The 25,258-nt window shown below is 35.8% G+C and overlaps 3 protein-coding genes and 1 long non-coding RNA gene across 9 annotated transcripts in view; 2 read left to right on the top strand and 2 right to left on the bottom strand.

Annotated features, from left to right (window-relative positions):
- LOC133548174 (CD48 antigen-like) overlaps nt 1-5,978 on the bottom strand; it is a 160,771-nt gene extending 154,793 nt beyond the window's left edge. Inside the window, exons 1-3 of one of the 4 annotated variants that reach the window (XM_061893517.1) lie at nt 4,478-5,512; nt 1,421-3,346; nt 187-282 (exon numbers count right to left, since the gene is read on the bottom strand). Coding sequence is in view for 2 of the 4 variants with exons in the window: in XM_061893514.1 (XP_061749498.1) it covers nt 1,421-1,466 (46 nt within the window). In the remaining 2 variants the exon portion in view is untranslated. Of the gene's footprint in view, nt 1-186; nt 283-1,420; nt 3,347-4,477 lie in introns of all 4 variants that reach the window. The other 3 variants (XM_061893511.1, XM_061893514.1, XM_061893513.1) reach the window with 3 other exon arrangements.
- The window catches only part of LOC133548224 (uncharacterized), an 8,051-nt gene extending 334 nt beyond the window's left edge, over nt 1-7,717 (top strand). The window contains exons 1-2 of the long non-coding RNA XR_009805819.1: nt 1-5,519; nt 7,283-7,717. The exon at nt 1-5,519 is cut by the window's left edge and continues 334 nt beyond it. This is a non-coding gene — a long non-coding RNA (uncharacterized LOC133548224). The remainder of the gene's footprint in view (nt 5,520-7,282) is intronic.
- LOC133547997 (T-lymphocyte surface antigen Ly-9-like) overlaps nt 1-11,265 on the bottom strand; it is a 280,939-nt gene extending 269,674 nt beyond the window's left edge. The window contains exons 1-5 of the mRNA XM_061893447.1: nt 10,961-11,265; nt 10,499-10,747; nt 10,284-10,385; nt 10,073-10,138; nt 8,272-9,972 (exon numbers count right to left, since the gene is read on the bottom strand). The gene's annotated coding sequence lies outside the window, so the exon portion shown is untranslated. The remainder of the gene's footprint in view (nt 1-8,271; nt 9,973-10,072; nt 10,139-10,283; nt 10,386-10,498; nt 10,748-10,960) is intronic.
- The window catches only part of LOC133548024 (uncharacterized), a 74,287-nt gene extending 51,155 nt beyond the window's left edge, over nt 1-23,132 (top strand). For all 3 annotated transcript variants that reach the window (XM_061893466.1, XM_061893462.1, XM_061893464.1), the window contains exons 4-8: nt 20,075-20,365; nt 20,573-20,821; nt 20,939-21,037; nt 21,183-21,248; nt 21,350-23,132. In XM_061893466.1, coding sequence (XP_061749450.1) covers nt 20,075-20,365; nt 20,573-20,821; nt 20,939-21,037; nt 21,183-21,248; nt 21,350-21,774 — 1,130 coding nt within the window. In that variant the 3' untranslated portion in view covers nt 21,775-23,132. The remainder of the gene's footprint in view (nt 1-20,074; nt 20,366-20,572; nt 20,822-20,938; nt 21,038-21,182; nt 21,249-21,349) is intronic.
- Nucleotides 23,133-25,258: the final 2,126 nt, after the last annotated feature.

Below are 25,258 nucleotides of genomic sequence, written 5' to 3' on the forward strand. Positions count from 1 at the left end.
AACCTTGAGACTCTCACCATTAAAACTAATAATCAAGTTAGAAATCCATGGGTAATAATGGACTCAGACTTGAACCTTAACAGCAACATTAGGGCAATAACTTCAGCAGCTTTTTACCATCTGAAAAACGGTGCCAAAAACCGAGGGAATAATGTATAAATCAGACTCAGAAAGACTAAACCATACCTTTGTCCCCAGCAGGTTAGACTACTGTAATGGCCTTCTCACTGGGCTCTTTAAAAGCTGCTTAGTACATCCAAAATGCTGCTACTCGAGTCCTGACTAGAAGCAGGAAAATACAACCATATTAGTCCAGTGCTTAGGTCTCTGCACTGGCCTCGTGTTGCTCAGAGAAACAGCTCTCCTTTTGTACAAGTCTTTTCATGGTCTTGTGCCAAAGTACATCTTTGACATGTTAGAACCATATGAACCATCTCGGGCTCTGAGAACCTCAGGGAGTGGTCTCCTGCTGGTTTCCAGAGTCAGGACAAAGTATGGCGAGGCTGTGTTTCAGTTTTGTTCTCCTAAAATCTTGAAGAGTCCTCCAAAAGATGTGAGACACACCTTTAGAAATGTCCAAATCCAGGCTAAAAACATTTTTATTTAACTGTTCATATGACAAATTATTTTATCTACAATATTTGATTTGATTTTATATGTTGATTGTTTTGACGATGATTTTATTCTATAGTTTGAATTTGAATTATGATTACTTTTAAGATTATTCTGGTTTTATTTTTGCTTCCTTATAAATTTCTGTAAAGCACTTTGAATTGCGTTGTGTACAAATTGTGCTCTATAAATAAACTTGCCTTGCCCATTTATGAGAGGCATTCCACTCTTCCACTACCACCACATTCCCCTACTTGGACTAACTGCACACAATTTGTTGCCAGAGACATCTCGGGGATTTTGAGTCTTTCTGCGCTGCATTTGAGTTCAGTGTGTACAGTTTTTAAAATCATATTATTAATGATAAATGATTAATCTGCATTAAGGCGCACATTTTGACAGCCCTTGCTAAACAAAACAATGTTTACAGTCAACTGGTACAACAAGTTTTACATGTTGGAGATATACTTCCTGCTTGTCCTACCATCATGAAACATTTTGATTTTTAACAAACTAAATCTGAATCAAAACATTTTAAACAATTTACAGTGTATTTTTTTCCCTGTAATTCTGTAAAATTGGTAAAGAACCACTACTGCCTGGTGGGATATTAACTATTTTTATTTTAAAGAAACTTGTATGAACAAGGTAAATGAATAAATGCATCATTGACAACAACACCTTACAGAAATACCAATATTAATAAACTGTACAACCTACAAAACATATCAACATGGAATTCTATCAAAAATATATTCTTATCACCACAAAAACAAGAGTATTTATAAAACATGATGACATAAATTACCTAAAATGAGAGAAGTCATGAAATAAACTAAGACATGTTGAGTCATTCTTGATGATCAGCATTCACAAATCTATTTGATTACGATTTGATAGTTTTTAATGAACTGCTACCAAACTGGTATTTACAGGTGTCTATGAGGCTATGATTTATCAAAAGTGAAACCAGTCAGTGAAACATCAGCAGTAGACTTTCACAACTAGAGCAGAACAATGAGGTATAATAACACAGTTTAAATTGGCACTCCTCTCTTAAATTGCCGCTCATCTCACAAGATATGTTGGGTTTCTACTATTTAGAAATCACAACAAAATTAAAATTAGTTTTTTGATTTTTTATGGAATTACTTTCATTTGTGTGAACTGTTTTTGAAGGTTTGGTCATTACAGGGGACTTAAATGTGCAAGTGGATGTAGACAATGACTTGCATGCTAAATAACTCGGTGTTGTCCTTGAAATGTTTGGTCTAACTGGCATGTAAAGGAGTCCACCCACAGCAGTGTGCACACTCTTCATTTGGTCATTGCCAAGAGTCTTGGGAATGTTGTCGATGCTGCTTTATTTGTCTACTTGTCGGTAGACTCAAACCAACAGATACATCTGTGGTTGTTCGGGGAAGACTTAAAAAATGACAGCATACGGACACAGTTTGTGGAAATGATTAGGTTTGAAAATGTCACGTATGTTAATGTTGATGATCTGCTGAACTTTTATACGTCAAGTGTTATAAATGTTTTGGGTAGAATGGTTAAAAGTAGGCAAAAGGCGCCACAGAGAAATGAAGACCTGGTCTGGGTACAGAAAAGGGAGTGCCGCTGAGCTGAACGGAAATGTCAAAGTCAAAGCTCCAATTCTATTTTGAGATTTACAAAAGTTAAATGTTTGCAATCAATAAATCAATAAAAGTTTATGGATATAGCCCTTAATCAAAAATGTCTCAAAGGGTTTCACAAACCACAACAACATCCTCCGATCTGATCCTAAGAAAAAACTTAACCTAATGGGAACAATGAAAAACCTTGAAAGTGACCGTAGATGTGGGCACCCCAACCAGACTTTGTGCAGAACAAAGGAAAAAAATATATATATATCCACTCTGCAGCTATATAGTCAAAAAGAGCTGGCATGTTCCACTCCTGTCACTGACAAAACACTTGAAGAGATCATCCACAGTCTGAGGTCATCAACATGCTGTCTTGATGAGTTACCCACTAGAGTTCTAAAGTCTGTGCTGATCAGTTTGTTACCACAATTTGCTCATCTAGTTAACATCTCACTTCAGACTGGAACATTCCCCAAGGCCTTAACATTGCTGTCATTACCCCCTTTTGAAAGAAGAGAATTTTAGATGTCACATAAATTAATCACGTTTGGCCCATATCCAACCTGCCATTCTTGGGCAGAGTCCTAGAAAAAGTTGTATACCAACAACTCAGTGACTTTGTCCTGTTTAACAATGTATTTGATACTTTCCAATCGGGCTTTAGGCCCCACCCAGCACTGAAACAGCTCTGATCAAGGTGACAAATGATGTCCGCCAGAACACAGACGCAGAAAATGTCTTAGTCTAATTATAGAGGTTGGAAAACATGGTGGGAATATCTGATTCTGTCCTTCACTGGTTCAAGTCCTATATGGACCACATTGTTGGAATCGGCATCTGTGGTAACCTTGAGACTCTCACCATTAAAACTAATAATCAGGTTAGAAATCCAGGGGTAATAATGGACTCAAACTTGAACCTTAACAGCAACATTAGGTCAAAAACATCAGCAGCTTTTTACCATCTGAAAAACAGCGCCAAAAACCGGGGGAATAATGTATAAATCAGACTCAGAAAGACTAATCCATACCTTTGTCCCCAGCAGGTTAGACTACTGTAATGGCCTTCTCACTGACCTCTCTAAAATGCTGCTGCTCGAGTCCTGACTAGAAGCAGGAATATACGACCAGTGCTTAGGTCTCTGCACTGGCCTCGTGTTGCTCAGAGAAACGGCTCTCCTTTTGTACAAATATTTTCATGGTCTTGTGCCAAAGTACATTTTGACATGTTAGAACCATATGAACCATCTCGGGCTCTGAGAACCTCAGGGAGTGGTCTCCTGCTGGTTTCCAGAGTCAGGACAAAGTATGGTGAGGCTGTGTTTCAGTTTTGTGCTCCTAAAATCTTGAAGAGTCCTCCAAAAGATGGGAGACACGCCTTTAGAAATGTCCAAATCCAGGCTAAAAACATTTTTATTTAACTGTTCATATGACAACTTAAATTATTTTATCTACATTATTTGATGTTATTTTAAATGTTGATTGTTTTTATGATGATTTTATTCTATGGTTTGAATTTGAATTATGATTACTTTTAAGATTATTCTGGTTTTATTTTTGCTTCCTTATAAATTTCTGTAAAGCACTTTGAATTGCGTTGTGTACAAATTGTGCTCTATAAATAAACTTGCCTTGCCCATTTATGAGAGGCATTCCACTCTTCCACTACCACCACATTCCCCTACTTGGACTAACTGCACACAATTTGTTGCCAGAGACATCTCGGGGATTTTGAGTCTTTCTGCACTACATTTGAGTTCAGTGTGTACGGTTTTAAAAATCATATTATTAATGAAAAACGATTAATCTGCATTAAGGTGCACATTTTGACAGCCCTTGCTAAACAAAACAATGTTTACAGTCAACTGGTACAACAAGTTTTACATGTTGGAGATATACTTCCTGCTTGTCCTACCATCATGAAACATTTTGATTTTTAACAAACTAAATCTGAATCAAAACATTTTAAACAATTTACATTGTATTTTTTCCCTGTAATTCTGTAAAATTGGTAAAGAACCACTACTGCCTGGTGGGATATTAACTATTTTTCTTTTAAAGAAACTTGTATGAACAAGGTAAATGAATAAATGCATCATTGACAACAACACCTTACAGAAATACCAATATTAATAAACTGTACAACCTACAAAACATATCAACATGGAATTCTATCAAAAATATATTCTTATCACCACAAACACAAGAGTATTTATAAAACATGATGACATAACTTACCTAAAACGAGAGAAGTCATGAAATAAACTAAGACATGTTGAGTCATTCTTGATGATCAGCTTTCACAAAAATCTATTTGATTACAAGTCCATGTTTTTTTCATGAACTGCTACCGAACTGATATTTACAGGTGTCTATGAGGCTGTGATTTGTCAAAAGTGAAACCAGTTAGTGAAACATCAGCAGTAGACTTTCACAACAAGAGCAGAACAATGAGGTATAATTGGCACTGCGCTCTTAAATTGTTGCTCATCTTGTTATGGACTGAGAAGAGAAGGTGGCGACAATCGGTTTACCAGGTTTATGGAAACCAATGTTCCCTCTAATTTTTCATGTTTGAGCATTCAGGGGAGCACATGTGAGCAACATCAGATATGCACACTGTGGCCACACCAGCGTCACACGCTTGTACAGTAGATGGCAGTATTGTCCTGTTTAAGAGTGTCACAACATTGCTGTTTACGGCAGCCGAACTGCTTTACGGTACACGAAAAGGTGACTGCTGTTGTTGTGTGTTGTTACCGCGCTGGGTGGACGTTAATGAAACTGCCTAACAATAAACCCACGTAAGAAACCAAGAACTCGCCCTCAATCATTCTGCAGTTATGACGTCATTGGGCAGACACGCTGTTTATATTATGGGATAGCGGATGTGAAAACAGGCTGTCTTCACTCAGGTCCGCATGGAGCTGGAGGGGGCGAGGCCTCCAGCTCCGCCTGAATTTCGGGAGATTTTCGGGAGAAAATTTGCCCGGGGAGGTTTTTTTAAAAGACATAGGGTCCAAAACGTAGGATAAAAGTATTATAGTCCGAAATTGACGGTACATTTAACAGCCTTTTCTTCTTTGTGGGGTTTGGTTCCTTTCGACGTCTGATCCAAACCACCAGTTGTATCTTCTTTAACACAAAAATGACTTGTTGACATACATGAAGCATAAAAGCTTGGAAATAAATGTTCTTGTTTGTTTGCAGTCCTGAGCAGGAAGTCCAGAAGATCTTCAAATCCAAACACCCAATGGACACTGAGGTCACCAAAGCCAAGGTAGATGCTCATCTTCTGCTTATAAACTCTTTTAAACAAAGTTTAATTCATCTTCAAAGCATGAGAAAACATCATCAGGGTGTTTGCAAAAAGACACTCAAAAGTTCAACACTTATACATTTAAACTGAAGTTTTACAGGATGTCACTAAGGAAAAAGTGGTTGTATTGCACAAGTTCTTCTGAATCTTGCAAAACAAAAACACATTTAAATATTAAACATTTTAAACAAAAGGTTGTTTGACAGGCAGGCAATAATCCAAGATATCAAAGCACGCCACTTAAGAGACTTAATAATAGTAATGATAAATTACTATTACTTACACTCTGGACTATACACTGACACTCATCTATGTCTAAGACAATCATACATGCGGGTTCATGAGAAAAATGTTCTAAAGTAAGTGTATAAATATTTTTACCATTCATTTTTTTAAGTGTATCAATGTAAAACACATTTTAAATTTAGAAAAGTATTAAATATAATTTTATGAATAATTGTTTACCATTATTATTTAAAAAAAATAATTAATTGATTTTTAATCTACAAAATATATATATGTTTTGTATTTAATGTAATTTTGTAAATTAAGTTTAATCAATTTTAAGATATATTTTTCAAAATTAATAATAATTTTATTTAAAATGTATTTAATAACATTGTATAAAACAATATAACAATATTTTTCTACTTTTTTAAAATCTGTTCAATACAATTATTTTCCTATTTAAAAAATGATTATTAATTAATGTTTAATCCATAAAATATATATATATTTGTTGCATTTAATGTAATTTTGTAAATTAATTTTAATAAATGTTAATACATATTTTTTAAATTAATCAATAATTATTTTATTTAAAATGTATTTAATAACATTTTATAAAACAATATAGCAATATTTTTCTACTATATATTTTTAATCTGTTCAATACAAATATTGTCTTATTTAAAAAATAGACATTATGTAAACAAAAATAATTGTATTTAGGATTTTTTAAATTGTGTATCAATTTTTTACAGTGCCAGTAATTGTTCAAAATTTATGACAATTATTATTATGCCATTGTGTTTGATATAATTTTTTGTAAATTAAGTCCAACAATACATTTCATGTTTAATTTTTCAAAACAAATCCATTTAATACAATATTTTAAATAACAATGTTTAGTTTTGTCATCACGGTGTGCCACCTATTATGTATGCTGCAGCTACATAGACCACGGATATGAGTCATTGTATTGTAAGTATTTATTTATTTCGGACATGATTTAATAAATCAGAAAAATAAAAACAATATAGTGATGTGTTTCAAACATGTATACAGTTACAGTTTTACATTCCGAAAAGGATTAGGAAGAAGCACATCTTATTTATTCCTACCACTTTTTAGAAATCATTTCTAAAACAATAATAAATAGCAGTACAGTACACATCCATTTTCCTACCGCTTGTCCCTTTCGGGGTCGCATGAATATAATAAAAGACTGTATGGTTCACATCATTTACTGAATATGTGATAAGATGATGTGTCATATAGACTGTAATGTTTCCTCATGTCCTGTAGGTGGCAGCAATGCACATTACAAGGTTTTGGACATCACCACACATGAAGTGAAGCTTTTGTACATTTTGGATTTTCAGTGTTTTAAAACAGAGAACAATCAGGACCTGATGTCCAAACCTCATGACAAAACATATTTTAATGCTTGTATGACAAAGAGTTAATGCTTGATAATACTTGACATGACTTATGTTTGCTAGATTATAGGTTTTGGTGTGGGTTTGCTGGAGGGCGTTGATCCTAACCCTGCAAACTTTGTCGGAGCTGGAGTGGTCCACACTAAATGTTCTCAGGTGGGATGCACTGCTACGCTCTTGGAAGCCCATCACACTAGTGATATATATAAATATATATTTTACCTTTTTGCACTTTTGAAGGGCAGTATGACATCACACCCGAGACCTTTGCCATGGTGCCTCCTTTACACTCTTCTTCTACACACACTTTGTACTGTAGCTCACTCTGGTGCCTTTGTCTCACTGAAACACTAGCAGCACAGTGCCTCACTACTTCTACCTGAATGCACACACTAAATATTTCTATTTTCACCGCCTTCACTCGCTCATTAAATGCTCCTCACTGCCTTAGGAGATATTTTTTTCAACTGTTTGAAAATAAAACCGTCTCCTCCTCAAGGCCAGGTCCGTCTATTCTATACAATTACTGAAATATGTATCGTCTTAACAGTGGTTCTCAATCTTTAAAAAAAAGAACCTCTAAGAACCTTCATACTTTTTTGATCATAGACTTAGACAAACTTTAATGATCCACAAGGGAAATTGTTCCACACAGTAGCTCAGTTACAATGATGGAAAGTGTAAGGATGGAAAGGACAATGCAGGTATAAATAAACTAAATACGGTGACATAAAATATAACATTTATGCAATATTTACACAATCTATGTACAGTATTTACATCATATATGTGTAGTGAGTCTTATTCTGCGTTGTGTAGTTTTTTTGTAAGTAAGAGACACTCCACCATTCCGTCATTTATTGGCCACCTGTTTTGGAAACACGAAACACATAAACAGGTCTCTACTTTTCTGGCGGAGTGATACCTCATCAGCAAAAGTCCGATAGAAGAGGAAATAAACAACATTCATTCATACTGAAATAATAATTTAAATTACATGAACAAAAAGGTTTTATCACAAAAAAAAAACAATAATACACAAATCCACATACCTGTTTTGGAAACACGAAACACATTAAGAGGTCTCTACTTTTCTGGCGGAGTGATACCTGCGTAAATACCATGTGTAATTATGACCAAACATTTCAAACATTCGACGCTCTAATCCTTACTTAACAAAATTATGCATAAAAAAATACTTAAAACACATCACTTATACCTACAACATTATTGTTTTAAATGTTTAAGTAATATAAAAGTTTAGAAATAATATTTACACAAGAAACACGGAACAATGAAGAACTATTACCTCACCATCAAGTCCGATAGAAGAGGAAGTAAAAATCCAAAAACAACAGCAAAGTCACTTCCTGTACCGGACATCCGGTTCTTCAAAATAAAACCAATACTTCAAAATAAACATAACAACCTGTCTCGTTCATAATATAGCGCAACAACATCTCACTATTACATATGTACAGTTTCATATCTATTCATTTGAAAACGTTATCAATCAAGCTTTAGTGCAGACTCCAACGTCCAGGTAGATTATTCTGTCTAAGCCTGGGCCCCTGGAGAGGGGGTCCAGATTAAGGCCAACGGAAAAAAACTCATAGCTAAAGCACACATAAGCATGTGTGTAAGAGGGAAACATCAAAGAACTCAAAGGACATTAAAAGAGCAAAGCTGATGCAACCAGCCATTTCTATATACAGCTACATAAAAATATATATAAAATTTAAAAAATGTATACAGTGTGGTGGCCTCTGCGGTATTCCACGCCATCGTCTGCTGGGGTGGGGGGGAGCATGGCCAGAGATAGGAGCAGACCCAACAAAGCAACCAAGAGAGCCACTCGGCCGCTCACTAACTCTCGGCCAGTGTCCAGTCTGCATGGATGAGTGAGGATGCGTCCAAGGAGACCGAGGTGTCCGATACCTGCTCATTCAGCCAAGACACTGTGAAGCCCGTCCGTCCCGGCGCTCAGCACCAGCTCCGCAGCTCTGTCTCTTCATCCGCGTCTCCTCCAGTCTCTCCAAACGGACTCTGGTGTGGCAGAGACCCAGCAGCTGGTCTCCGTGGTCTAAAGGAATCAGATCCAGAAGACCACAAAAAAGCACCGCAGAAGTCTCGAAAGTGGCACCCCTTGTCAGACAGTCCTAAAGGGTCCCGAACCGAAAGGAAAAACAAAACCGACATGAAAACAAGAAGGAAACACCAGGAACACAGAAGGATGACACAAGAGCACAGAGCTCCTGCCACCAGCAGCCACTACAGCGGCGACATCTTTGGGGGAAAAAAGAAATGATCCAGTTGTTGGTGAATTTGTCAGCTCATGTTGCTACAACCTCCATCTTTGTTTCAAAATGATCTTTTAACATAGATGGCTTCTTTAACTCCTTTCAAACAATTATTAGTTATTTTGTTCAAAGAAATTGTCTTCGTTTTCTCTCTGAAATATTCCTTCTTTTTGAGATGTACATTTCTGTCATATGTAGGACTGATTCCTGACCAACTGTTGCTTCGTCTTCTAATTCCTCCCCAATCACTGAGTGTCGCTCCACTCAGGAAGTCATCTGTTTTCACATTTTCCTCCGAATTTTTCTGCTGATCTTGCTGATCATTGCTGGTATCTGAAAGTTCAGTGATAGTGTTTAAGTGTGTTGAAGAGGAATGAAGTGCAGGAACAGAAGCAGTGAGTAGCATGGCTCCTTCTGAATCCATCTTCTCGTCCTCAGTCAACACATTCAGTCCTAAAACACACCAAAAAAGGTAAAAATGCACAACATTCTGAAACGGGATTAAAAATAATATCATGAAGCAGAACACAATAAGTGTAATGACTTAGTTTACCTGAGTTGGAGGGAAGAGTGAGTACTTGGTCTAAGAAGGATGTCTTTTCATCACACTCTTTGGACACTGAAACAACAACACAAAGATAATTACATTCCAATCACCTTAGTGAGGTAAGGAAACTAACATCCCAACAAGGTATTAATTACATTTTAATAAATAACTAATGTGACTTTTATGATTGTCTTTTTGTCATGTCGAGTTTCTGTACCTTTTAGATATTGAGGTGTTATGTATAAAACACAACACAAGATGATGACCAGAATGAAGATACAGACTAATATGATAATCCGATGAACATCTGATCTTTTACCTGCACAGAAAAACAAAAGTCAAACTCAAATCAACTTTTGTGCAATACATTCAAAATAAGATCTAAATATGTACAACCACCATTTCACAGCCGTCATTATTGATTATAATTACCCGGGAAGCAGTCCTTAGCAGTGAATGAAGCCGTTTCATTGGTCAGAGGGTTGCTGACATCACAACGATAAACTTGATCATCATCTTCATTCCTGACAGTTATTGTTAAATTTGGTCCAGTCTGCTCCTTTCCTGGTGAGCTCCACTTCAACTTTAATAAATGAGGATGTTTGGACTCTGTTGAGCACACAAGTGTCGCCTGCTTTGTGTCGCTCATCTCACAGGATATGTTGGGTTTGGATACTTTGTCTGTAAGAAAACAGAAGGATGGTCAACGTGAGGTCAGATGTTTTTTTCTTTTGTTTTCAGGGTGGAGATTCATGTCGTGTTGAGTCGTGTTCACATTTGAGCTCAAATGTAACACAATCAACACTATTGTTAATGAACCTAGATTAGACAAGTTAATATTTATAGTGCTCAATATTTGTGTTAAAATATTTATGAAAGGAAATGTAAACTTACCTATAACTTCAATTGTACGCTGGAAAGTATCAGGCTTGTTGTTTATGTTCATTTCTAGGAAATAGTCTCCACTGTCTTCATATGTGGCGTTTTTGATGGTGAGTTCTGCAGAGACCCGGTCCAGAGTGATTCTGTTCTTGTATGAAGACTTCACAATGTCCTCCATGCCAGAAAAAAACACCACATAATTTTCATTATGTAGCCAGATTAATCTAATAGGTTGTTCAGAGATGGATGGCATGAAGTGTATGTCCTGACCCTTCAGGAAATATTTCACATCTTGTGCAGAAACTGTGAAAAGGACATAAACAGATTTAATGTGTATAAACACAGCATTATCTACTTTCCATGATTGTAATGAGAATAATTTCCATACCAGTTTGTGGAAATGATTAAGTTTGAAAACGCCCTGTATGTTAATGTTGATGATATGTTGAACTTTTATACATCAAGTTAGGGCTGGTCGATATGAATATCTCAATATTTTGCCTTGGACTTGAATGAACACTTGATACATATGTTGCCCTCTATGTTTTAAAATTTTGACTTCTATTTACTGTTTTAATTGGTTTCACCCTTAAAATCGTTTTTAATCATATTTATTTTATATTGGTTTTGTTTGTATTTATTTTTGTTTTTTGTTTTTCTTCAGTCATTAGTGGAGCTCAGGATTGTATTTCAATGTTGTTTTTAATATTGTTGTGCAGCACTTTGGAAACATTTTGTTGTTTAAATGTGCTATATAAATAAAGTGGATTGGATTGGATATAATCACAGCAGTATGATGATCCTATGTGTCTACATTAAAACATTCTTGTTCATACTGTATTAATATATGCTACTTTTAAACTTTCATGCAGAGAAGGAAATCACAACTAAGGCTATTGACCAAAACTATATTTATTAAACAGTTATTAAGCAGTGGCACAAACGTTCATGTCATTTCCAAAACAGAAAGTGCAGGATTGTCAGAAACATTTTAAGTGTCAAATAAAAATGAGCTGCATAATAAGAAATCATAGTAATCGTCCTTTGCTATGTGGTAGGTTACTACGGACGTTATTAAATTCTATTTTTTTATACGGTGTTGATGCAGAAATGTTTGCCTCGGCATTTTGATGGTGTGGGCGTGTGGCACCGAACGGAGATGTTGACATGCGAAGTAAGCACTCTTCATTCTCTAGCAGGTGACTTTTCAAATGATGCTACATATTAGCAGTAATGCTACTTTTTGTAGCAACGCTTGTGCCGCATGCTTGACTTATTACGGTTGTCTGTTCGACATCTTCCCGCTTGAAGTCAAACCACTGCCAGACCCCCTGCTGTTTAACTTGGGAAGTAAGTCTTCCTTCATTCGCACCTTATTTCTCTCGTATTACCACTCGCACGGCTCTGCTAGCTAACGTCATGGGTAACATTATAAGCTAGCAAATGAGTAAAGTTATAACGTTACCCATATAATAGCTGTAGCATATGGGTATAGCTATAGCTAGCATATGGCATCACATTAGTGCCAAAAATCCAAGCGCATAAAAACTGTTATCGCGCGCTGATTCTCCACTTCGTGCGCGCGCGCGACATCCTTTTGCGCGCGTGCTGTCTTTGTTTTGTCACTTTGTGGGCGGTTATTCTTACACGGCCCCTCCTTTCTGATTGGTCAGGTGAAAATAGCTGAGGGCCAATCAGAAGTATAGCAGGGCGGGTCATCGTCAATATGTATCAAGATAATACAGCTCTTGTCGACAAACACATTCTAAAAAGTCCAAATTTAGTGGAGTTGTGGAAAATGCCAATTGAATTTTATCTAAAAGTCTTTGAAGAAGGTAATGTCTCATCTGTTGAGAGAACATCACATACTTAATGAAGTGTCAAGATCAATATCTCTCTTTTCATACACATACAACCAGTCCACAGATGTCAGTCAATGATGGAAATTATACGTTCAAATGTTTTATTTCCCCACTTGTCTGTTTTAAAAAAATATTTGTATTTATTTAATATTTGTATATGTAAATATTGAATGTATGCCACAATACGTATGTGACATTTGAGGTGACGTGAACTTGGTTGAAAAAGACAAAACCTGGTGACTAATGCCTGTCATAACAGCAACTGCGTGAGAACGTCTACTCGAATATCACGATATAGTCATTTTCTATATCGCACAGAGACAAAGCCGCGATATATCATGTGTATCGATGTATCGCCCAGCCCTACATCAAGTGTTGTCAATGTTTTGGATACCATTGCTCCTGTCAAAGTTAGAATGGAGAAATGAAGATTTGGTCTGGGCACAGAAAAGGGATGCTGCAGAACTGAACGGAACTGGTGCAAGTCAAAGGTCCACAAGTCCATTATGAGAACAAGACTTTGTGTAGAACAATATTTAGTTTGGTAGCAAAACACACAACAGGTGCAACACAACACAACGTTAGATCTTCTTTCTATTTGTACAAAGTCTACATTTATAAAGAATTATAGGAAAAGCAACATCAGAACTTACCTGCAGTGAAAGTCCACATGAAATAGACCAGAACATGTTGGTAGTCCATTATAGACGATTCACTTTCACCAATTTTACCAAACTAGTTTGCTGTCTTCTGATAGCTTTTCACTGAACACAGCAAATGTAAAAGTGAAAGCCAGATAACCTGCAATACCTGAGAGTCTTAAATATTGATTTTCAAAATACGAGCATAGCCAGAGCAGTCATGGTATATGTAGCTGTACACTTAATATTGTGTACCTGCTTCTTATATGCATAACCTGAGAGCCCTAAAAATATGTTCATCTAATCGCAACCAGGACTTTGGTAATTTCCTCGGCCAATCAGTGACTTGCTGGCTGGCGGACTGGCCAATGAGAGGAGAGGAGAGGTTAAGGGGCTGAAAGAGGAAGTTAACAAGGAGCGTATTTGTTTAGTGCGTGTGCGGCGCCTATGTGTATCAACCCAGATCAGTACAGATGGCAGAGTTAAAAATATGTATTTAAAAAAAACAACCAAAAAAGCTAGTTCCGTACATTAGGCAAATTAATGAATGATATGATATGAATAAACACTCTGTCTGTCCTGAGTCCTCCTCCAACTTGTTAGTCGGTTTGCCTTTTGCTAAAATACTCACTAATAGTCACTAGAAAAATGGCTAAAAATATCTGTTTTTGTTGCCACAATTTGATTTTTTTTCCCCCTAAACTTTTTTTTTCCATGCACACATCTGACTGCGACTCACTGAAAATGACACACAATCCACTTTTATGTCACGACCCAGCAGTTGGGAACCACTGGTCAACTGTATAACAGTTACTGTAATATTTCCATGTCTGTCCAGAGTGATTGACCACTTTGCAAAAATGAAAAGGAGACGTTACAGTTTACTTCTCAGAAAATGATTCCCTGAACAGACACACAACAGTTGTTCATTTATTCTACTACTGTGGCTTTATTGTTTTGTGTATATTTTATAGTTTTGTGTATCTGAAATAGGATTAGCCACATTGCCATAAATGGAAATTAAATAATATAAAAGAACCCAGAGATGTAGGGGTGCTTTATTTTTTGTTTTACTTTTGTAGATGTTAAATTTGCAGATGATTACTGCAATATATATTTCAAAAAGATTCATTGCTCTTCCTTTTTGCTTTTATCAGTAGCAGTTTAGAAGTCTGGAGTAAAAAAGTGCACAAGTAGGTCAAATGCATTAGTTAATTTCAGGTGGTTAATCAAAGATCCATACAACATAATCTGATATGATATCATAGTTTAAAGCACTATTTATGTATTTTTTATGATAAATAAGTGCTAAAAATGTTTTGGCTTGCGCGCTTTGCACGCTCACATGAATTATTTGTGCCCCAGGTGTGCCCCAGTACAGTATTAGGTCTAGTGACGCCCCTGGTAAGAACTAGAGTTTCTTAAGTAAAATTAAACATTTTATTAACGTAATACATGAATTATGGGGGAAGAGTAAGTTTTACTTATGTTTCCTCATACTATTTAAATGTTTAATACTTGTACTACATAAGCCTAAAAATATTACATCACCTTTACTCTTAAAATGTAGTGTTTTGAAACGCATGCTAGACGACGCATGCGCACAGCACAACAGGCTCTGTCCGACTGACTCTGCTCCGGCCGTTAGGATCACTTCACAGAGTACTGCACGGTGGCATTATGGGTAATTCTTATCTTGCGTTTATAATGTGTTACAGAGTCGATGTTTATCAGAAATGTATTTGGTGTATGTTCACAGAGTGTGGCACATATTAGTAAGAATTTTAAAGTGGTGTATATCAAAACCGTCAGTGTAAAAGGTATTTATGTTGAAGAATTATGCATTGTAATCACCCTAAGGGTTCTCGGACGGGCACGCGCTGTATACAGGATAAGCACGCGCCTGCTCTGAGTCTGGCACGCCCATTACCGCCACCCTTGCACGCCCTCTGCGGCGACTGTTGATGCACCCTGCCCTTCGGACTCCTCCGAATGTTTGTTTCGAGGGTAACACTCCAGTTTGTTAGCGTAAGTGAAAGTGAATCGTCTATAATGGACTACCAACATGTTCTGGTCTATTTCGTGTGGACTTTCACTGCAGGTAAGTTCTGATGTTGCTTTTCCTATAATTCTTTATAAATGTAGACTTTGTTCAAATAGAAAGAAGATCTAACGTTGTGTTGTGTTGCACCTGTTGTGTGTTTTGCTACCAAACTAAATATTGTTCTACACAAAGTCTTGTTCTCATAATGGACTTGTGGACCTTTGACTTGCACCAGTTCCGTTCAGTTCTGCAGCATCCCTTTTCTGTGCCCAGACCAAATCTTCATTTCTCCATTCTAACTTTGACAGGAGCAATGGTATCCAAAACATTGACAACACTTGATGTAGGGCTGGGCGATACATCGATACACATGATATATCGCGGCTTTGTCTCTGTGCGATATAGAAAATGACTATATCGTGATATTCGAGTAGACGTTCTCACGCAGTTGCTGTTATGACAGGCATTAGTCACCAGGTTTTGTCTTTTTCAACCAAGTTCACGTCACCTCAAATGCCTCCATTTATGCGGAAGTGCTGTCTTCTTTGGAACTTTGTGGGCGGTTATTCTTACACGGCCCCTCCGTTCTGATTGGTCAGGTGACAATTGCTGAGGGCCAATCAGAAGTATAGCAGGGCGGGTCATCGTCAATATGTATCAAGATAATACAGCTCTTGTCGACAAACACATTCTAAAAAGTCCAAATTTAGTGGAGTTGTGGAAAATGGCAATTTAATTTTATCTAAAAGTGTTTGAAGAAGTTAATGTCTCATCTGTTGAGAGAACATCACATACTTAATGAAGTGTCAAGATCAATATCTCTCTTTTCATACACATACAACCAGTCCACAGATGTCAGTCAATGATGGAAATTATACTTTCAAATATGTTTTCTTTCCTCACTTGTCTGTTTTAAAAAATATTTTTATTTAATATTTGTATATGTAAATATTGAATGTATGTCACGAAGTGGGACTATTAATTTTCTTTCCTCCTTTCGATTTGTTATAAATTGTATGTATATGTATATTTAAATCAGGGGTCACCAACCTTTTTGAAACCAAGACCTACTTCTTGAGTAATGATTAATGCGAAGGGCTACCAGTTTGATACACACTTAAATAAATTGCCAGAAATAGCCAATTTGCTCAATTTACCTTTAATATATATATATATATATATATATATATATATATATATATATATATATATATATATATATATATATATATATATATATATATATGTATATATATATATATATATGTATATATATATATATATATATATATATATATATATGTATATATATATATATATATATATATATATATATATAATGGGTATTTCTGTCCGTCATTCTGTCGTACATTTTTCTTCCTTTGACAGGTTTTTTTGTAGAGAATAAATGATGGAAAAAAAACACTTACTTGAACGGTTTAAAAGAGAAAACAGGAAAAAAATGAAAATTAAATTTTGAAACATAGTTTATCTTCAATTTCGACTCTTTAAAATTCAAAATTCAACCGAAAAAAAGAAGTGAAAAACTAGCTAAATAGAATCTTTTTGAAAAAAATTAAAAAAGGAATTTCTGGAACATTATTAGTAATTTTTCCTGATTAAGATTAATTTTAGAATTTTGAGGACATGTTCTAAATAGGTTAAAATCCAATCTGCACTCAGTTAGAATATATAACAAATTGGACAAACTATATTTCTAACAAAGGCAAATCATTATTTCTTGTAGATTTTTCAGAACAAAAAATTTAAAAGAAATTCAAAAGACTTCGAAATAAGATTTAAAATTGATTCTACAGATTTTCTAGATTTGCCAGAATAATTTTTTGGAATTTTAATAAGTTTGAAGAAATATTTCTTTGTCGAAAAAACAGAAGCTAAAATTAAGAATTAAATTAAAATGTATTTATCATTCTTTACAATAATAATAAAAAAAAAAATACTTGAACATTGATTTAAATTGTCAGGAAAGAAGAGGAAGGAATTTAAAAGGTAAAAAGATATACGGTATGTATTTGAAAATCCTAAAATCATTTTTAAGGTTGTATTTTTTCTCCAAAACTGTCTTTCTGAAAGTTATAAGAAGCAAAGTAAAAAAATAAATGAATTTATTTAAACAAGTGAAGACCAAGTCTTTAAAATATTTTCTTGGATTTTCAAATTCTGTTTGAGTTTTGTCTCTCTTAAAATTAAAAATGTCGAGCAAAACGAGACCAGCTTGCTAGTAAATAAATAAAATTTAAAAAATAGAGGCAGCTCACTGGTAAGTGCTGCTATTTGAGCTATTTTTAGAACAGGCCAGCGGGCGACTCATCTGGTCCTTACGGGCTACCTGGTGCCCGCGGGCACCGCGTTGGTGACCCCTGATTTAAATAGTACATGTACCATTGACATCAATAAAAATGGGGACCAGCTGTCTGAGGTAAGATGGCCGCTACGCTGGAGAAACATGGAGTGTTTATTCATATCTATGATGAAAGGTCCATGGCAGTTCCCTGGGATTAAAAAGAAAAGAAATCATGTTTTCATGGGGCTATCATGGCTGAACAAGTAAGTCTTACACTATTATCTCTCAGATTTAATTTGCCTAATGTATGGAGCTAGCTTTTTTTTGTTTTGTTTTTTTAAATACATATTTTTAACTCTACCATCTATACTGATCTGGCCTGATATCTCATTTTCCATAGTTTGAGTTGTTTGCAGAAACCTAAATACTTTTTATAGTAATATTAAAACCATATTCGTTAATTGTAGTGATAACCTGTCATTCATTATTCTACTAAAATAGACATTGCAATCATAACATCAATAATTAGGCCCATATGCTAATCATGTGGTCCTGATATGAAGTACGCATAGATAAGTGGGTTCGGGTAGACTCTGGTGTAAACTTAAAGTAGATAGAGGAAAGAAAATTAATAGTCCAACATTGTGGCCTACATTCAACATTTACATATACACATATTAAACAAATAAAAATATGTTTTTAAAACAGACACGTGAGGAAAGAAAACATATTTGAAAATATAATTTCCATCATTGACTGACATGTGTGGACTGGTTGTATGTGTATGAAAAGAGAGATATTGATCTTAAAACTTCATTAAGTATGTGATGTTCTCTCAACAGATGAAACATTACCTTCTTCAAAGACTTTTGGATAAAATTCAATTGGGATTTTCCACAACTCCACTAAATTTGGACTTTTTAGAATGTGTTTGTCGACAAGAGCTGTATTATCTTGATACATATTGACGATGACCCGCCCTGCTATACTTCTGATTGGCCCTCAGCTATTTTCACCTGACCAATCAGAAAGGAGGGGCCGTGTAAGAATAACCGCCCACAAAGTGACAAAACGAAGACGGCACGCGCGCACATAGGCACCACACGCCCACAAAAGGGTGTCCCGCGCGCGCACGAAGTGGAGAATCAGCGCGCGATAACAGTTTTTATGCGCTTGGATTTTTGGCACTAATGTGATGCCATATGCTAGCTATAGCTATACCCATATGCTATAGCTAGCATATGAGTAACGTTATAACGTTACCCATATGCTAGCTCATAATGTTACCCATGACGTTAGCTAGCAGAGCCGTGCGAGTGGTAATACGAGAGAAAGAAGGTGCGAATGAAGGAAGACTTAATTCCCAAGAAAAACAGCAGGGGGTACATCGTCTGGCAGTGGTTTGACTTCAAGTGGGAAGATGTCGAACAGACAACCGTAATAAGTCAAGCATGCGGCACAAGCGTTGCTACAAAAAGTAGCATTACTGCTAATATGTAGCATCATTTGAAAAGTCACATGCTAGAGAATGAAGAGTGCTTACTTCGCATGTCAACATCTCCGTTCGGTGCCACACGCCCACACCATCAAAATGCTGAGGCAAACATTTCTGCATCAACACCGTATAAAAAAATAGAATTTAATAACGTCCGTAGTAACCTACCACATAGCGAAGGACAAATACTATGATTTCCTATTATGCAGCTCATTTTTATTTGACACTTAAAATGTTTCTGACAATCCTGCACTTTCTGTTTTGGAAATGACATGAACGTTTGTGCCACTGCTTAATAACTGTAATACGGATTTGGTCGATTGACTTAGTTGTGATTTCCTTCTCTGCATGAAAGTTTAAAAGTAGCATATATTAATACAGTATGAATAAGAATGTTTTAATGTAGACACATAGAATCATCATACTGCTGTGATTATATGTATCAAGTGTTCATTCAAGTCCAAGGCAAAATATTGAGATAGATATCGTGTATCGCGATATGGCCTACAAAATATCGAGATATTAAAAAAAGGCCATATCGACCAGCCCTAACTTGATGTATAAAAGTTCAACATATCATCAACATTAACATACAGGGCGTTTTCAAACTTAATCATTTCCACAAACTGGTATGGAAATTATTCTCATTACAATCGTGCAAAGTAGATAATGCTGTGTTTATACACATTAAAGTCTCTTGTGTTTTGTTTATAAAAAATGGTCTTAATGGTGCACCACTACAGCTGAAGACTATTTATCTGTTTATGTCCCTTTCACAGTTTCTGCACAGGATGTGAAATATTTCCTGAAGGGTCAGGACATACACTTCATGCCATCCATCTCTGAACAACCCATTGGAATTCACTGGCTACATAATGAAAATGATGTGGTATTTTCTACTGGCACGGAGAAGTATGTGCCTTCTCCATACAAGAACAGAATCACTCTGGACCGGGTCTCTGCAGAACTCACCATCAAAAACGCCACATATGAAGACAGTGGAGACTATCTCCTAGAAATGAACATAAACAGCGAGCAGGATACTTTCCAGTATAGAATTGAAGTTATAGGTAAGTTTACATTTCCATTCATAAACATTTTAACACAAATATTGAGCACTATAAATATTAACTTGTCTAATCTAGGTTCATTAACAATAGTGTTGATTGTGTTACATTTGAGCTCAAATGTGAACACGACTCAACACGACATGAATCTCCACCCCAAAAACAAAAAACATCTGAGCTCATGTTGACCATCCTTCTGTTTTCTTACAGACAAAGTATCCAAACCCAACATATCCTGTGAGATGAGCGACACAAAGCAGGCGACACTTGTGTGCTCAACAGAGTCCAAACATCCTCATTTATTAAAGTTGAAGTGGAGCTCACCAGGAAAGGAGCAGACTGGACCAAATTTAACAATAACTGTCAGGAATGAAGATGATGATCAAGTTTATCGTTGTGATGTCAGCAACCCTCTGACCAATGAAACGGCTTCATTCACCGCTAAGGACTGCTTCCTGGGTAATTATAATCAATAATGATGGCTGTGAAATGGTGGTTGTACATATTTAGATCTTATTTTGTATATAATGTCCTTTGATAAGTTGATTTAAGTTTGACTTTTGTTTTTCTGTGCAGGTAAAAGATCAGATGTTCATCTGATTATCATATTAGTCTGTATCTTCATTCTGGTCATCTTGTGTTGTGTTTTATACATAACACGTCAATATCTAAAAGGTACAGAAACTCGACATGACAAAAGACAATCAATCAAAGTTACATTAGTTATTTATTTAAATGTAATTAATACCTTGTTGGGATGTTAGTTTCCTTACCTCACTAAGGTGATTGGAATGTAATTATCTTTGTGTTGTTGTTTCAGTGTCCAAAGAGCGTGATGAAAAGACATCCTTCTTAGACCAAGTACTCACTCTTCCCTCCAACTCAGGTAAACTAAGTCATTACACTTATTGTGTTCTGCTTCAAGATATTATTTTTTCATCCCGTTTCAGAATGTTTTGAATTCGTACCTTTTTTGGTGTGTTTTAGGACTGAATGTGTTGACTGAGGATGAGAAGATGGATTCAGAAGGAGCCATGCGACTCACTGCTTCTGTTCATGCACTTCATTCCTCTTCAACACACTTAAACACTATCACTGAACTTTCAGATACCAGCAATGATCAGCAAGATCATCAGAAAAATTCGGAGGAAAATGTGAAAACAGATGACTTCCTGAGTGGAGCGACACTCAGTGATTGGGGAGGAATTAGTAGGCAAAGCAACAGTTGGTCAGGAATCAGTCCTACATATGACAGAAATGTACATCTCAAAAAGAAGGAAGATTTCAGAGAGAAAACGAAGACAATTTCTTTGACCAAAATAACTAATAATTGTAGAAAGGAGTTAAGGAAGCTATTCATGTTAAAAGGCCATTTTGAAACAAAAAAAGGAGGTTGTAGCAACATGAGCTGACAAATTCACCAACAACTGAATCATTTATTTTTTCCCAAGATGTCGCTGCTGTAGTGGCTGCTGGTGGCAGGAGCTCTGTGCTCTTGTGTCATCCTTCTGTGTTCCTGGTGTTTCCTTCTTGTTTTCATGTGGGTTTTGTTTTTCGTTTTGGTTCGGGACCCTTTGGGACTGTCTGACAAGGGGTGGCACTTTTGAGACTTCTGTGGGGCTTTTTGTGGACTTCTGGATCTGCCCCCCCCGGGAGCCTTTTGGCCATGGAGACCAGCTGCTGGGTCTCTGCCACACCAGAGTCCGTTTGGAGAGACTGGAGGAGACGCGGATGAAGAGACAGAGCTGCGGAGCTGGTGCTGAGCGCCGGGACGGACGGGCTTCACAGTGTCTTGGCTGAATGAGCAGGTATCGGACACCTCGGTCTCCTTGGACGCATCCTCACTCATCCATGCAGACTGGACACTGGCCGAGAGTTAGTGAGCGGCCGAGTGGCTCTCTTGGTTGCTTTGTTGGGTCTGCTCCTGTCTCTGGCCATGCTCCCCCCCACCCCAGCAGAGGCCACCACACTGTATATGTTGTTTTTTTAATTTTATATTAATTTTTTTGTAGCTGTATATAGAAATGGCTGGTTGCATCAGTTTTGATCTTTTAATGTCCTTTGTGTTCTTTGATGTTTCCCTCTTAGACACATGCTTATGTGTGCTTTAGCTATGATTTTTTTCCATTGGCCTTAGTCTGGACCCCCTCTCCAGGGGCCCAGGCTTAGACTGAATAGTCTACTTGGACGTTGGAGTCTGCAATAAAGCTTGATTGATTAGTTTTCAAATAAATAGATATGAAACTGTACATATATGATGTAAATATTGTGTATATAATTTATATCACTATAGTCTATTTATACCTGCATTGTCCTTTCCATCCTTACACTTTCCATCATTGTAACTGAGCTACTGTGTGGAACAATTTCCCTTGTGGATCATTAAAGTTTGTCTAAGTCTACGATCAAAAAAGTATGAAGGTTCTTGGAAAGCCAAATGTTGTTTTTAAAGATTGAGAACCACTGGTTAAGACGATACATATTTCAGTAATTGTATAGAACAGACGGACCTGGCCTTGAGGAGGAGACTGTTTTATTTTCAAACAGTTGAAAAAAAATACCTCCTAAGGCAGTGAGGAGCATTTAAGGAGCGAGTGAAGGCGGTGAAAATAGAAATATTTAGTGTGTGCATTCAGGTAGAAGTAGTGAGGCACTGTGCTGCTAGTGTTTCAGTGAGACAAAGGCACCAGAGTGAGCTACAGTACAAAGTGTGTGTAGAAGAAGAGTGTAAAGGCGGCACCATGGCAAAGGTCTCCGGCGTGATGTCATACTGCCCTTCAAAAGTGCAAAAAGCTAATATATATATTTATATATATCACTAGTGTGATGGGCTTCCAAGAGCGTAGCAGTGCATCCCACCTGAGAACATTTAGTGTGGACCACTCCAGCTCCGACAAAGTTTGCAGGGTTAGGATCAACGCCCTCCAGCAAACCCACACCAAAACCTATAATCTAGCAAACATAAGTCATGTCAAGTATTATCAAGCATTAACTCTTTGTCATACAAGCATTAAAACATGTTTTGTCATGAGGTTTGGACATCAGGTCCTGATTTTTCTCTGTTTTAAAACACTGAAAATCCAAAATGTACAAAAGCTTCACTTCATGTGTGGTGATGTCCAAAACCTTGTAATGTGCATTGCTGCCACCTACAGGACATGAGGAAACATTACAGTCTATATGACACATCATCTTATCACATATTCAGTAAATGATGTGAACCATACAGTCTTTTATTATATTCATGCGACCCCGAAAGGGACAAGCGGTAGGAAAATGGATGGATGGATGTGAACTGTATTGCTATTTATTTTTGTTTTAGAAATTATTTCTAAAAAGTGGTAGGAATAAATAAACTGTGTTTCTTCCTAATCCTTTTCGGAATGTAAAACTGTAACTGTATACATGTTTGAAACACATCACTATATTGTTTTTATTTTTTTTGATTTATTAAATCATGTCCGAAATAAATAAATACTTACAATACAATGACTCATATCCGTGGTCTATGTAGCTGCAGCATACATAATAGGTGGCACACCGTGATGACAAAACTAAACATTGTTATTTAAAATATTGTAATAAACGGATTTATTTAGAAAAACTAAACATAAAATTTATTGTTGGACTTAATTTACAAAAAGTTATATCAAACACAATGACATAATAATAATTGTCATACATTTTGAACAATTACTGGCACTGTAAAATATTGATACACAATTTAAAAAATCCTAAATACAAATATTTTTGTTTACATAATGTCTATTTTTTCAATAAGAAAATATTTGTATAGAACAGATTGAAAAAATATAGAAAAATATTGCTATATTGTTTTATAAAATGTTATTAAATACATTTTAAATAAAATAATTCATTAATTTATATTAAATTGATTAAACTTAATTTACAAAATTACATTACATACAACAAATATATATATATATATATATATATATTTTTTTAGATTAAAAGTTAATTAATAATTATTTTTTAAATAAGAAATTAGTTGTATTGAACAAATTTTAAAAAAGTAGCGAGAAGAAGACGAGGCTGGAATAAATGTCTTTGGGAGAAAAACTAACAACCTGAGGCTTGATTAAGACCTCAGAGGGAGTGACATTAACTAAACGGTAAAAATAGTTAAATACAACGTCAAATAAAGTTAAAAAAAAAAAGTAGAATAACTTTGAATGTAAAATAATGGTAAATAAAAAGGTAAAACAAAGTATAGAAGGTAAAATATGTTAAATAGTAAGTAAGATAAAGGGGAAATGTGTTAAATAGAAGGTCAAATAAGTAAAACAAGGAGCACATAAAATAGGTTAAATAGAAATCAAATCAAGTAAATAAAAGTAAAATAAGTTAAATACAAGGTAAAATACAAAGGTAAACAAGGAGTATGGCAGGTAAAAAAAAGTAGAGGGTAAAAAGTAAGGAAATAAAGCTTAAATAAGTTAAATAGAAAGTCAAATAAAGTAATTAAAGGGTAAATAAAAAGGTAAAACAAGGAGTAAAGAAGGTAGTGAAGGTGAAGTACAAAATATTTTGTTTATTTCAACAATTTATCTCTACAATACGCATTGAGGCTATAAAGTGTGTTTTATCTGATTCATTAATTAATGGAACAAACTAATCGATCCTCAATCACTAAAATAATGGATAGCTGCAACCCTAGTTGGAATTCACAAAAAGGAGAGAAGAATAAGTGGGTTAATCCTGGGTTTGGGATTAGAATGTCCTAGTGTGAGTACGTCCTAATACTTCTACCTTTGGTCAAACATCTTCTTGCTCAACTTCCTGTGATGAAAGAAAACAAGACTTGTTGACATAAAGATGAAACATTGCTAGTTTATTTCCAAAACAGGCATGGTGTGCGTCCTCTTCTTCACACTG

Source organism: Nerophis ophidion, linkage group LG02 (assembly GCF_033978795.1).
Source record: "Nerophis ophidion isolate RoL-2023_Sa linkage group LG02, RoL_Noph_v1.0, whole genome shotgun sequence".
In the NCBI taxonomy this organism is placed as follows: domain Eukaryota; kingdom Metazoa; phylum Chordata; class Actinopteri; order Syngnathiformes; family Syngnathidae; genus Nerophis; species Nerophis ophidion.